At 50.0% G+C, this 15,126-nt stretch overlaps 1 protein-coding gene across 1 annotated transcript in view; it reads right to left on the reverse strand.

Moving 5' to 3' along the window:
- Window positions 1–876: 876 nt before the first annotated feature.
- Window positions 877–15,126, reverse strand: part of LCT (lactase) — a 48,229-nt gene continuing 33,979 nt past the window's right edge. The window contains exons 11-18 of the mRNA XM_036254814.1: window positions 13,591–13,881; window positions 11,986–12,184; window positions 10,297–10,499; window positions 7,998–8,107; window positions 5,676–5,810; window positions 3,201–3,424; window positions 1,748–1,975; window positions 877–1,097 (exon numbers count right to left, since the gene is read on the reverse strand). Of these exons, the coding sequence (XP_036110707.1) occupies window positions 877–1,097; window positions 1,748–1,975; window positions 3,201–3,424; window positions 5,676–5,810; window positions 7,998–8,107; window positions 10,297–10,499; window positions 11,986–12,184; window positions 13,591–13,881 (1,611 nt within the window). The remainder of the gene's footprint in view (window positions 1,098–1,747; window positions 1,976–3,200; window positions 3,425–5,675; window positions 5,811–7,997; window positions 8,108–10,296; window positions 10,500–11,985; window positions 12,185–13,590; window positions 13,882–15,126) is intronic.

Genomic DNA, 15,126 nt, shown 5'->3' on the forward strand with positions numbered 1-15,126 from the left:
GACTTGAAGGCATTTTCAGAAGAAAGGGCACCCTAGGCAGAAAGAATAGTATTCGCGAAGACACACAGGAGTGTGGGATGGTCAAGGATTTACATGCAGTTCAGAACTCAGAGAAAAAAATGTGAAGTGAACCAAGTGAGATCACATGGGCCTTGAAGGCCATACTTTTGTCTTTAAAAGTCTGTCTATACACAGGGGAGAGGCAGTAAGGACATAAAAGGTGGCAGGGTGGAATAAAGGATCATTCACAAGTCTGTCTTGTATGTTTGGGTTTCTCTGCCCCAGGGAATACTTAATGTAAACAGGAAGCCTTGGTCTGGTGGGACTCTTTAGATGCCCCAAATGGCTTGTGTGACTTCATAACTTCTGTGGGTCCTACTGTCTAAAGAAAAATCACTCATAGAGGATAGGACACAGTTCACAGTACCATTTTTATTTTCTGAGAAACACCAGGTGTGAGGCTGGGAGGGAGCTTGGAGAGAGGGCAGGGGATGACACTGCATCCATCTATGCGGTGGAGTGGATTCTTACAGAAACATTGCTATGGTTTTACTCCTGTTTCTATACTTAAAATCTCTTAAACCTGAAACTGCCCAGTTAAATGGTTCACAGAACACTGACTGGTTCAGTGCCTGCACAGTTCCACAAGAGCCAGTTGCAGGGTCTTCTGATGCCCAAATGAATTCCCGACATGGGCAAGATGCAGATATTTCCATTTTAACCAGGGACTTGAAGTCCTTGAAGTTTAGTCTGAGAGTGTAGAAGGCCTTTATGAAGTCTGGTATGGGCAACTATAAGATCCTAAGGAGTTCTGTGGGCGGCAAAGGTGTACAGAGAAACTAGGCTTATTTTGCAGAACTGGAGGAAGTGGTAACGTCAGAATGAAGAAATAGGGCTCATCTCCTGTTGGCCTGGTTGTGTTTTTCCCTGCTTGGAGCTCTTACAGTACTTGTATGACAGTAATGCCACACCACAGATGCCAAGAAGCACAAGAGAAAAGAGTGTGTACAAAGCTGTCTGGGCTTCTGTCGTACCCAGTGCCAGGCCCAGGAACTGAATGTCGTCTTCTCTCTTGGGACTGGTGGTGGGTCCAGCATCTAGGAGAGGACAGCAGAGGGCAGTGTACACACTAGCACAGATGTAGTTATCAACAGTGTTAACCTATATTAAGCCCAAGCTAGGTCCTTGGAATAGAGAAGTTAGAAATAGGTACCCAGAGCGAGCACCTTGCTGAGGTGCACATCCCTTTCACTGAGCTATGAGCCTCTGAATGGAGTTCAGTAGTTTTATTTTTAAACCCCTCTATCAGCAATTAGAATATAATCTAAATTGGATAACTGTCTCTTATATTTGTATAATAATTTATATTTTTTCAGTCATTCAACAAACACTGGCATCTTTACATTATGTCAGGCACTATATTTCATCATTGTATTTGATCCTCACATCAGCCCAGAATATTTGCCTAGTTTCCTGCCTAAAGTTGCACAGCCGGTTAGTGTTAGGGCTGGGACGAGACTCTAGACCTGCTATGCCCAGACCAGGGCCTAGTTTCTAGATGTACCATTAAACCTAAGTTAGTTGCTTTGTTCCATCCTAAGAACAGTAAAAGAAAATATTGGTTGAATGAATGAAGGGAACGGGGAGAGGCTGAGAGGAAGGTAATAAACTAGAAGAAATTAGACTGAAAAAGGTCCCTCTCACCCCTCACCCTCTGGCTTAAGTCTCTCCCAGAGCTCCATCTCACCTTCTGCTTGGAGACAAGGGTGTGGGCCTGCTTCTGGGTCAGGGAAGCCATTGCACCGGGTTATAGAGGCGTAGAGCTTGGCTGATGCTTTGGGAATCCTTGGCAGGGAAGGGTCAGTGTAGTTCACAAAATGGAGACCAAACCTCTCTGAGAAGCCTGTGGCCCACTCAAAGTTGTCCATCACACTCCAAACAGTGTATCCTCGAAGGTCCACTTTATCCTGCACAGCTGTCCAAACACAGGCCCTGGCATCAGCTTCCTGCATAAGCCATCCTCCTGCCAAGCCTGCTGAGGCCCTGCCTGCCCAGAGCTCTCCCCCAGTTCCCACTTGCATGTCAAGGTGAGCTTTGTTTGCGCTCTTTGAGAAAGCTGCCCATCCACTGCATGCAGTATTTGTTACAGGTCCTCTGTGGATGGAGCTGCAGAGCCATCAGCCCTGAATGGGGGTCAGGAACATGGGTAGACTAGTGTTCCTCTTTTCTTTTTTAAGGTTCTCTACTTTTTTTTTTTAATATGTTTTTGGCCCTGGCTGGTTTGGCTCAGTGGTTGGAGCGTCTGCACACAGATCAATAAGTCACAGGTTCGATTCCAGTCAAGGGTACTACCTCGGTTGCGGTTTGTCCCTGGCCCTGATCGGGGTTGTGTGGGAGGCAGCCAGTTGATGTGTCTCACATCCATGTTTCTCTCCCTCTCTCTCCCTCCCACTCTATCTGAAGATAAATAGAAAAATATCCTCAGGTGTGGATTAAAAAAAATAATGCTTTTGTTGATTTTTTTTTAGCAAGAGAGGAAGGGAGAGAAAAAACATCAATCAGCCACCTCCTGCATGTCCCTACTGGGGATCGAGCCTGCAACTCGAGCATGTGCCCTAACTGGGAATCAAACTGGACCTCTCAGTCCATGGGCCAACACTCAGTCCACTGAGCCACACTGGCTGGGCTAATGCTGCTCTTTATAGAAAATGAGTGGCCCTTGGGAAAGATCTTGGCTGGAACAGGATTTTCTAATGGGTTTGTTCTCACTGCTGCATTGCTCATTCTCTTCTGTCACCACGTCCTTGCCAGAGTCACATCCCAAGTTCTGCTGAGCTGAGGTCTTAAACTTTGCTTTGGAAACAAAGACCCTTCAGACAACCCCAAGCCCACTCCTCCTGGTCCTGCCCAAACTGTCCTCAGGAGAGCACTGTTGTTCAGCAGCATCAGACATCAGTGAGCATCAAGGAGAGCAAGGGATTACGGCCAGGAACTCAGGTCTAGCTGTATTAGGCAACTGGGTTTGCCTGCTGAGCTTAAATCTGGGAAGGAAAAATCTCAAAAGTTCAGCTAAACCCAACAGGAGTAAGAAGCCTCATCTTTGTCATTATGGGGTTCGTGGCTGCAGTCCCACCCAAATGTGGACGTTAGCAGATGTTTCCGCAGTGAAGGGTGCATGGAGGAAGGTGGGCCTGTCCTACCTTTGAGTGCCTCATTGATATAGCTGCGGAGGTAGTAGATCCTTGCGGTGTCATTGAGGTTTGTTTCTCCCCGTTGGGACACTCCGTTCTCTGTTACATAAATCGGAGGGTTGTTGTACTCTTCCTTTAACCAGTTCAGGATCCTCCTGAAGCCAAAAGGTGTCATCTTCAGCCAGGAGGAGCCGGAGTCTGGCCAAGAGCGATCTGTGATGGTGGCAACTCCCCTACCATTCCAAACACAAGATTAGGTCTGGTTTTGTAAATCCCTAGAGGTTCTTTGCACAAAAGACAAAACAGGATTTATACTAGGAAAAACCTTAGGCTTTGTCTAGTCTTGAGTCATAAGTAAACCCAGAACAGTCAAATTGCCTCACGTTCCCCTTCCATTAGTTCTAGTTGCACTACTAGTGCTGGTGTAACTGGACAGGCCACGTTGGCTGTCTGTCCTAGCCTTCCACGTGTACAGGGGAATGGTCTCGCTCACGGACCTGACCCTGCATGGGCTGTGCTGCACACCTCACACTAATGTGAGAGGGCTCTGGCTTTCCCTAGCCAGTCCCCAGTGGGGTGTGAGTGCTATGTCTTCAGAGAATGGGCTTCCCTGAGTCACCTACGTCTGGTCAGTGCCACAGGCACCAACCCTTTTGTTGATGATAGAGCAGTAGACTGGGACCTGCTTCAAGTGCCAAGACCCGCCTTTCTCTCCAGTGATAGACTAGAGAGGGCACCAGGTTGCGCCAAAGGAGCGCCCGCCAGGCGTCATACATTTCAAATGAAGACAGTGATTTAGATACGTCTTTCACCCAAATTCTTTTTAAAATGTTAGGTTTTACCAGTAACTCAATCTTGTTCTGCTGAACTGAATGTGGGGCTTTTCATAAGCCTGAGTGCAGGTCACTGGGGAGGCAGTCCCAGGAGCCAGTGAGGCAGCAAGAGTTGAGTGAGTGCCTGAATGGGGTCTCTCAGCCCCTCACCGGCCTGACTGGTAGTTTCAGGATGCAGTTGGGGTGCAGGCATGTTTTCAAAGAAAACCTTGACAAGTTCACACACTGAGCTGGAAAGATGCTTGATAGAAAAGGAACAAAATAACCCTGGCCAGGTAGCTCAGTTGGTTGGAGCGTTGTCCCCATATGCCAAGGTTGTGGGTTTGATCCCCAGTCAGGGCACATACAAGAAGCAACCAATGAATGCATACATAAGTGGAACAAAAATCAATGTTTCTCTCTCCCCACCCCCTACCCCTCCCTTTCTAAATTCAATAAAAAAAAAAGAACTTAGGTTCAGCCAATGTGGCTCAGTGGTTGAGCATCGGCCCATGGACCCAAGAGGTCACCGTTCGATTCCCAGATGCCTGGGTTTTGGGCTCAATCCCCAGTGGGGGTCATGCAGGAGGCAGCCAGTCGATGTGTCTCTCTCATCAATGTTTCTATCTCCCTCTAAAAATCAATAATAAGAAATATTTTTTAAGCCCTGGCCAGTTTGGCTCAGCAGTTAGAGCGTCAGCCCACAGACCAGAGAGTCCTGGGTTCGGTTCTCACTAAGGGCACGTACCTCGGTTGCGGTTTGTCCCCGACCCTGGCTAGGGTCATGTGGGTAGTGGAGAAAAAAAAGAAAAAAAATATATATATATATATATATTTATATTTATATATATTTATATAAAATAAACTTAGAACAGGAACAAATTGTGTGTGTGTGTGTGTGTGTGTGTGTGTGTGTATATATATATATATATATATATATAAAATCTTGTTTATTTTTAATCCTTACCTGAGGAAATTTTTCTATTTATCTTCAGATAGAGTGAGAGGGAGAGAGAGAAACATCGACATGAGAGGGACACGTCAACTAGCTGCCTCCCGCAGAACCCTGACCAGGGCCAGGGCCGAACCACAACTGAGGTACGTGCCCTTGATTGGAATCGAACCCAAGACTCAGTCTGTGGGCTGACATTCTAACCACTGAGCCAAACTGGCCAGGGTTAATATTATTTTTTTGTAAGGAATAATATATGTATAAATATATACTATATAAACTATGTATAATAATATATATACTCCTGAAATTACACAAGAGTTTCCTATTCTTTGTTTCCACTGTGAACACATATTTGCATAATACAAAAATAGCTTGACCTTTATGCTGAAAAGGAAAAAAAAACTTATTGTTATTTTAACTAAAATATAGCTGATAAAACAAATTTTACAAAAAAAAAAAAAAGAATAGGGGAGAAAAAGATTCTTCTCAAATGTTATTTTAAAACTCCAGGCACGTCTATGTCAATGGGAAGAGTCTTGGAAATCCCAGCCGTATGGGATTGATGGGGTTTGATTAGGTGTCTTAGGAGACAGGGCTCATCTCAGAAACCTCAGGATGGATGGCATCAGGAGGCAGCTCTCGGAGTAAGAGATGGGCAAAGGGTGACTCACTGTCTTTTCCAAAGGTGGTTCTAGGCGGCCCTGCTGACCGTCTTACCTGTCTGCGTCAAAGGAAGAGTTCCTGGAGTCATAGTCGAGATTGTAGGCCAGGACAGTGGTGTAGTGATTGAACCCAAAGAAGTCGTAAGTGCCATTGATCCTCCTCTTCTCCCTCTCCGTGAACTCCGGGAGCCTGGGCGGAAGGAGCCATTAAGGGTGTGGGGCTTCAGGAACAGTCCTGCTTTGGGAGAATGTCCTGGGGCAGGGCTGGACGTGACAGGGTGGTGACTAGGGTGCAGCTGGCCAGGAGCAAGGAGAGGCCTTCCACGCGCTGCTGGAGTGCCGAGGCTCCTCCTACCAGTCTGTAAGCTCACTGCCCCTGTTGCTGCAGGGCCTCTCGTCCTGCTGACTGAGTTAAACCACATGCTTTTCTATGAACCCCCTTCAGGGACACACACACAGATACACAGACTAATTTTTTTTTCCTTCAAAAAATTAACATGTAAGTGCTGATATTTACCATTTATGGTAGATTTTTGAAATCAAGACCATGTTTGAGGTACATACCTTAAGACTAATCCTTAAGGTTATCTTTTATAATTTGTATTTCCATAATCTGCCCTTTATGAGTTATTCTGGTTTTGTTGTGGTTTGTTTAGGCTTGCCTCTTTTCTCCAAAGCCTATCCTTATTAGTGGGGAAATATTTTTATAAATTAAATTTATTGAACTTTTTGAGATTTGAACCTTCTGCTCACACGACTTCACTATGCTCTTGTAGAATAAGCATGTGCTGGAGTGTTTCCCATGTTTTCTGAGACTTTCCTATTCGACTGATTAACACGCACGTGCAGTTCCTCTCAGCCCCGTCTGACTACGTGCCTCTGACGGACACGGTGCTGCTGGCTCAGGGCTGCCCAGGGACTGCCCTCATTAGGCGTCTGACACCTTCATCTTGACCTTCCTGCTACCATTAACTTGGGGAGCCAAACCCTCCCTGAGCTTTCCGAGACTGCTGGGAGAACACTGAAGCCCAGTCCTGTTCCATCCCCTGCTCAGGAGCCGTGGCATCAAAGCTGAGCCCCTTACCTGTGGCCTCGGCCCCTGCACTGTTGCCAGGCCAGTTCCCCTGCGTCAGCTGCACATGCCCCACTCATACCTACTGCCAGGCTGGTACTCAACGCCCTTCTTCTTGGATGACTGCCCCCTCTTCTCCCAAATGCTTTTCATTGTCAAGGCCCAGCTCAACATGTCTTCCTTGTCATGAAGTCCCCTGGGTCTACCCAGCCCAACCTGATCTCATCTTCTGAGCTTTCTTTGAATGAAGAAATCGGGGAATAGAATTCCTGGAGTGATGAGTTACTGACTTCCCAGCTGGTGTGTCAGCAACTTGAGGAGCTGGACTTGGAAGCTCTTCTCTACGTGGACTCTGCCGGGCCAGGCGGCCCTGGTCCGACCGGCACTCCACGAGGCTGTCGATGGACTGGAATGCTGGTTGCTTGCTGGAGGCCAGACTGGCTGACTAGACCTTTAGGCACAGCCTGCTTAGCAGGATTGCCCTAACCGGGCCAGGATGTGTGTTGTTAGGGTGGGGCCTGGACTACTTAATCCTTACAGCTGGGCTGTATGGGGTAGTTTGTGAAAAAGGCCTTCTGGGCTGTGGTACATGTGCTACCTTGGAGCTTGTGGATCTGCTTCCATAAGGGCAGTCATTCCGTCCTCATCCACATCTACCTCTAATCCCGCTGGGTGACTCCAACCCAGTGTGGGCCCTGGAATCAGACAGCCTGGTTTCACACCTCAGCTCTAGCATGTAACAGCTGGATGGCCTTGCTCTAATACTTATGCCTCATCTTTAAATAAGAATAGAACTACCAATAGAAGATGGACACATGTTAGTTGTTGTTACTATTACTTCCTTGACAGGAAGTAGGACTGCTTTGTGCACACAGTTGCCACCTACTGGGCAAATGACAAAACACATGCGGGCCATCACCCACTGCTATCCACATTCACTCATAAGGCGATGGAACGGGATAGGATGAGCTAGGGAATTTGTCCTTGGAGGGCGGAGTGGGTTGATAAGAAGTGGGTGCCCTTGAAGATAGATTTCCTGGCTGTTTTGAAGGATAATAATAGCAACTGCCTTTCGTCAAGCATGTAGCAGGGCCAGGGCCTGGGCTAAGAGCTTCACATACACTCCCGTTTAATCTTCCCAGCAAGCAAGGAAGCTCAGAGGTACAGCAACCTGCCTCCGACGCACCTCTCTGACCCCAACCGCCACGCTCTCCCCACTGTGCGGTCCGCCCGGGGGCCTCAGGTCGGCCCCACAGGCCAGACTCCCTGCTGACCGCTCCTCGCTGAGTGGACACCGGGACCTACCGAGACTTGCTGAGCCCTGCAGCCAAGCTTCTGTCACGAATCCGAGTCTTCATCACTGCGTTGTAATCCCCATTCTTGAAAATAGGATGTGCAAACCAGCCTCCCATGAACTGCAGGTGGGGTTGGGGGACAGCCTCAGCATTAACAGGCAGACACACCTGCAGACTTCTCGACTCAGAACTCACTGACCTCGGACCACCCCACCCCATCCCTCACATCTTCCCAAATCCCTTATTTTTTTGGTATTTGGTAGTTGCCATTTTATTTTTAAAAAATAGTTTATATACAATATTATAATAGTTTCAGGTGTACAACCCCATGATTAGACATTTATATAACTTATGAAGTGATCCCCTCGATAAAACTAATGCCCATCTGACACCATGCATAGTTGTTACAATATTATTGGCTGTATTCCCAGTGCTGCACTTTACATCCTCGTGACTATTCTGCAAAAACCAATTTGTACTTCTTAATCCCTTCACTTTTTTCACCCATTCCCCCAACCCCCCTCCCATCTGGCAACCATCAAAATGTTCTCTGTATCTATGAGTCCTTTTCTGCTTGTTTGTTCCAAATCCCATTCAAACTCTCGTCTCTGTGGCTGTTTGCATGTCGCAGCTCAAGTGCCCAAAGGTCTTTTCGCCTCATCTGGATTGCTTAGCTGCCACGCCCCAGGACAGCCTGGGGGAGGGGCACTGAACTGAGCTGTCCTTGGAAGGGTCCCGCGGAAGACGGGACTAGACTGCATGCCTCCAGGCTGCAGTTCCCTCTCTCACTGCAGAGCCCGTCCTTCCCCATCATCATGCCTAAGGGTCACTCAGAACTTGCCGAGGGCCGAGCTGCAAGGCTGTCCCAGCGCCCGGCTGAGGACAGTGTCTCATGGGCACTTGATGCACAGTCCTAAAGTGGGGGCTTTCTGTTCTCTTGAATGAGGCCTACATGCTGGGGTCCTGAGAGGCTTCTTCTGTCTCTTCACATCCTTCCCTCACCTCTAGCTGATGCCCGAATTGTGGGGTGAGGACAGCCTTCCATTCTCAGAGGTGACGCTTAGCAACCGTAATTGCACACACACTGGTAAAAGAGGCTTCCCCTGTTCTGAGGTAACATACCTGGGCTGCAGTCTCGCCGTTCACCAGCAGGTGTCTCAAGCTAATGAGGCTGCAGCCTCACATTTCCTGAGATTTGGGGTTTGGATTTCAGAAAACAAAGTATTGCTCTAACTCTATATATTCAGTGAGTCTGAAATGAGGGACGCATTAATTTTGTTCTAAGACTTTTTCCCTGGCTGGCTAGCAAGCAGGAAAATTAAGCTTTTATTTTCATTTATTTATTTTTTTAGAATATACTTTGATTTTTTAGATTGAGAGAAAAGGAGAAGGGGGGAGAGAGAAACATTAATGACAGAGAAACATCGGTTGGCTGCTTCCTGCACACCCCACACTAGGAAGTGAACCGGGCCTCAGTCCTCGGGAGGACACTCAATCCACTGAGCCACACCAGCCGGGCCTTATTTCCATTTATTAATTTGTCTGCCTTTGTTAAGTTTTCTTGTGAAGAGTTTGGCCAACCAAGGCCCTTGGTGTCCCCTCTGAGCTGCAGGCTCCTCCACAGAGCCCAAACAGTGTGGAGAGACTTGCTTTCTCTCCTCAGGACGAAACATAGGAGAGGGCGCCTTCTAACCCCTTCAGACATTAACAGGAGCCAGAGAAAAACTGCCAGGCGGGCCATTCTTCTCTCCTCAGGGCCCAGACGCTAGTGTCTCCCCTTACTACAAGCAAAATTCCATGACCCAAAGATGCATATCCTTATGTTAAACTCATGGAGTTGGGGCACTAATGAGTTTCACAGAGCCCAAAGTTCCCAATTTAAGGAATTCTTAGGTCAAGGAAATAAAATTAGGTGGTGACAACTAGAGGTTGTGTGTGACACTGCAGCCCAGCTCTGTTAACAACTGTAGTCAAACCAGACATTGGAGAGAGAGAACTTCCTTCTGTTTGTTAGCTTCAGGCCAGTGTTACTCCCAGCAAGAACTACACGTACACATAATTTTTAAAGATAACCTTAAAGAACTTTCATCACAGCCAACCTATAAGGTAGGTATGTCATCTCCACTTCACAGATGAGAAAACGAAGGTCCAAAAAGGTTAGGTGATATTACGAAGTTCACAAAATCAGATAATAGCAACACAGAGCCTAGATCTTAAATCTTTGTCTTGCTGTCTAATTCTATTTCCATTAGACCATGACAGGAGGGGAAACGGGGAAGAATGAGAACAATGCCCAGAGGGAAACAGACCTGAACGTATCTCCTGGCGGCCTCCACGTCCTCCTGGTTGGAGGGGTCTCTGGGCTCAGCCCAGTCGCTGTTGATGGTGATGGAGATCGTGCCACGTTGACTGGCGCGGTACATGTCATTGTACAGGTGCCAGGCCTCGGCATGAGCCTTTATTAGGTTGTGGCCAGCAGTGTAGGGGGCAGTGCCAGGCCGGGAGGAGATGCCTGCAAACATACCCATGGGCGTCGTGAGGAATGCGTGTCTGAGGGTCACTCTCTGCCTACAGGTGTCCACTGTTTATGGGCAAGAATGCACATTTCGGTGTTAGGGAGAATGGAATTTAAACCCTGGCTCCAGCCCTGGCTGGTTTGGCTCAGCGGTTGGAGCAAGGAGTTTTGGGTTCGATTCCAGTCAAGGGCATGTACCTCAGTTGTGGTTTGGTCCCCGGCCCTGGTCTGGGTCGTGCGGGAGGCAACCAGTTGATGTGTCTTTCTAGCACCTGTTTCTCTCTCCCACTCCTTCCCTCCTACTCTGGCTGAGGATAAATGCAAAAATATCCTCGGGTGAGGATTAAAAAAAAAGAAATTTAAACCCTAGCTTCACTTCTTGCTAGTGGGCCACATGACTTTGGGCAAGTATTTCAACCTTCCTGTTCTTTCCCCGGCATAATGAGCAAGTGGAGTTGTTGGGAGAAGGAAAGGAAATCGTGTGTGGAGCACCCAGCAGCACCCAGACAGGCATTTGATGAATGTTAGTTTCCACACCCCTCCCTCAAAGGGAGGCTCATATGCCTCAGCAAAGTACCCAGAAGAGTCGCCTCAGGAGATGACATCCTGGCCCTCTTTGGGGAGCCCACTGTGGAAGTCCAAGTCGGAGAATACGGCTGGTGGAATCAGCTGACAGAGTCCTTGAGAGCCCGTGCTACGAGGCCACCTCCGTGGGGAAGGACTGGCACACCGCAGCACCCCTCGGGCCATTGGGGTGCATCTGGTCATGACTCCAAGAGCTCCTGTGACTCTTTCCAGCTTTTACATGGATGACAAGGAATCACATACGTGATCAAAAATTTACTCTTAAGCTCAGAACTAGAGAAAAGGAGAACTGGATGGTCCTGGAGGAGCAAGGACAAGTCCACAATCCCTTAGTCAAAGCCTTTATGGTCAAATGTGTTTTGGAACAAAAACGTTTTTGTGTCTTAGGAAAGTAACACATTCATATGACATATTTACGTATCACCCCAACAGGGCCCAGAACAGCTCTGCATGGTCAAGGACACCCACAGGTCTGCAGCAGAACGTAAGTGGACAAAGACCACGAGCAGCCTCGTGCTGGCTCGAGTCAGGTCGAGCGCAGGTCAGCCAAACCAGTTACCAAAACTTTGGGATTTGGGAGATGCAGAAAACGGACCGTGGACCTGTATAGCCTGATGAACAGCCCTTTCCTGCACCAAGTACTCCACATTCCTGACTGTCCACCTGGGCAAGTCGGTCTCAGAGCAAAGAAATGAAGCCATTGGGAGGCACTAACGTGAAATTCATGTTTAACAAAAGTGTCGTCAGAGGGGAACTGCTGCCCATCAGGCAGCCCGGAGCAAAGGCAGGTGCTGTCCTGGGCGCTCCTAGCCTCCTCCCCTGGTGCTACCTGATTTCCCGTCTTCTAGGTGCTAAGAATGCCACAGCCCAAGAGCCGCCGGTGGGCGTGGGCCCTCACCTGGAGCGGCTGTCCCGTAGCCATAGCCCTGGAGAGCAACGACAAAGGGCTCGTTCAGCGTGATCCAAAACTTCACCTTGTCCCCCAGCCTCTGGAAGAGCACATTGGCGTAGTCTCTGAAGCGCTGTACAATGGTCTCATTCTCCCAGCCTCCGACATCCTGCAGGGCCTGGGGCAGGTCCCAGTGGTAAATGGTCACCTGTGAGAAAGCAAGACCAGCAATCCCATCAACCCGCTTTTCATAAGAAGCCAGTGGTCTGCTAAGGCTGAGACTGAGTGACCAAAGGGCTCAAAGGTTCCCTGGTGGCCGGAAGGCAGCGGTGCTGGAGTGGGAGGTATTCACACATCTGTATCAAAGAAGCCTGGGTGTGAGTCCCAGCCGTGCAACCCCATTCTGGGCTCAGACACCAAGACCTCTACTTCGCGGAGTGGCTGTGAGCCCTGAAGCATAAGGCACGCCCCGACTCTTCCGTGTGAGCTCTGGTTGTGCTCGGATCTGAACCCGCCTGGACAGACTGCCGAGTTGAGACCCTGAGGCTCTCAGGAGGATGGAGCATTTTACTGTTAAGGGCACCCCGTGGGGCGGGCGGGGAACCCTTGGCCAGGGAGGAGCAGCTCTGGCCATGTTGGGGTGGTGGGCTTTCTCCTGGCTCTCCCCTCGACGCCTCTGACACACTTCCTCGTGGCCACGCCGTGGTCTCTACTGGACCACTGTCCAGCTTCAGCCCAGGCCCAGCTCTCTCCCTCTGCTGGGACAGCCCTCGCTTGAACGCCCACCCGTCCCAGTGCTTCTCTTATTTGAGACCCCACCTCCCTGAGGCTCCCCGGCCACCCGCTACTGCTCTCTGGGGTGTCACGGTGCCCTCGGGGGCACAGACTCATGAGGCTCTGAGCTGTGTGCTCTCTGATCTTGTCCTGAGTTGTACATGATGAATCTCATTCTCCACCCAGCTCTGGCCAGTTTGGCTCAGCAGCTGGAGCATCAGCCTGTGAACCAGAGAGTCCTGGGTTCGGTTCCCGCTAGGGGCATGTACCAAAAAAACAAAAACAAAAAACTTTGCCCTGACCAGTTTGGCTCAGCGGTTAGAGCGTCGGCCTGCGGTCCGGAGAGACCTGGGTTCGGTTCCCGCTAAGGGCACGTACCTCGGTTGCAGTTTGTCCCCGGCCTTGGTTGGGTCATGTGGGTGGCAGCCACTCGATGTGTCCCTTTCACATCGATGTTTCTCTCTCTCTCTCCCCCTCCTTCCCACTCTATCTGAACAAAAAATGGAAAAATGTCCTCGGGGGAGGAAAAAAAAAAAAGCAAATAGCTTACCATTATGAACAAAGAGGGAAAAGGACACACACACACACAGACACATCTCCTGGCTTCCACACCTGGACAGGAGACCCCAGCAGACCTGGGCCCGCAGAAAGGGGGGCTGGACGACTGGGGTCGGATGGAGGGAAATCTGCACTGCAGACTCCTTGATACTCTTTGACCTCTTCTCCATGTGCGTTTGTTAACAGTTCAAACATTAAATTTGAAGACAGTTTTGTTTCCATGATCAAGGTGCCCCTGGCCCAGCTGGCTCCCCGCGTGGACAGGCCCCGGGCCCCCCTCACCTGGGGCTTGATGTTGGCAGCCAGCAGCGCGTCAATGAGCTGCGAGTAGTAGCGCAGGCCCGCTTCATTGATGTGCCTGGTGGTTCCGTCCGGGAGGACGCGAGGCCAAGAGATGGAGAAGCGATAGTGGGACACACCCAGGTTCCGCAGGGCGGCCACGTCCTCAGCAGTTTTGTGGTAACTGTCACAGGTCACGTCTCCGATGTCATTATTCTCCACCTTCAGTGGTGTGTGAGAAAACGTGTCCCAAATACTGAGTCCTTTGCCATCTGCTCTCCACGCACCTTCGATCTTAAGAGGACAAGACACGGTGTAATTAAGTCCCATCCTCACACGTTCCTTTCTGTCAGCAAGACAGTCCCGAGTGAGGAGGCAGGTCAGCAGCACCTCCTCTGGGAGCCTTTGAGGGCCTCCCTCCGGCTTCCACACTCCTACCGCGTCCTGTGCGGAGTTTCTGTGCACCACGACCCTGTCACCCCGCACCCCCGCCGCACGGTCGCGGCGCTGTGTCTTCCACCATCCCGTCCCAGCAGTGTCTGCTGCGTGGAGGGTGCTCACTAAAAGTTTGAACAATTCCACGTGCCCCAACCCAGCATGGCCAAACAGATCCCACTGACGCCGGGTGTGGGGATGGAATTTCTGACGAGGACGTGTGTCACGGGGTCTGCGCTGCTCCTGGTCCTCCCACCTAGCTTAAGGGAAAACTGGCCGTAAGCCACTGGGCAAACTACCTATAGGCTTCGGTAGCCTGACAGGTTCAGTTCCGGTGATTTACTTGAAAACCCTCCAGCACACGGTGTGATGTCACAGGATGGACGCAGCAGCTGAGGCGGCGTGGCATTTCAACCAGGGGCGCGCAGGCTGGACCTGCACAGCCCGGTGAGCGCGGCAGGAGCCACCCCGGCCTGAGATGGTCTCGATGTTGGTGACTGCGGCGGGGGTGGGGTGGGGGGGGTGGGGGAGGGAGCAAACGTGCTACGCTGAGGGTATTAGGAGCGAGGCTTCTCACCACTGGAGACAGGAACACATGTGGAGGATGGGACAGCTAGAACTGACCCTGCGGGCTGGGGTGGGAATTGGAGGTATCACTGTGATTGTAATATGCACAGACATGCATGTGGATGCCGAAGTATGTATACGTGCATGTGTATGCATGTGTGTGCACATGGATGTCCTAGCTCTGTCCACTGAGGGCCTAGAAGTGATGCCCAGCAGCAGTGAGCACCCCTAGCACCAAGATCTTGGTTTCTAAGTGCCCTTATCCAATAGAGGGCACCAGGGCCCATTAGAGAAACGGCTGATGGCAGGGCTGGGGCAGAAAAGGTACAAGATGAACCGGGAACACCTTGTGCTGGAAAGAACTAGGGGAGCGCTCAGGGAAGGATGGCCATGTCCAGGACACAGGGACCAGCTCAAAGACACCCTGCCTGGCCAACTGCAGGACGGTTTGAACATCTACGTTATGATAGCGAAGGTATCACCTGTTGAATGAAACAGGCCTCCTTAAGACCAAACTGATGCCATACGTCCATACAT

Source organism: Molossus molossus, unplaced genomic scaffold (genome assembly GCF_014108415.1).
Source record: "Molossus molossus isolate mMolMol1 unplaced genomic scaffold, mMolMol1.p scaffold_m16_p_11, whole genome shotgun sequence".
Lineage (NCBI taxonomy): Eukaryota > Metazoa > Chordata > Mammalia > Chiroptera > Molossidae > Molossus > Molossus molossus.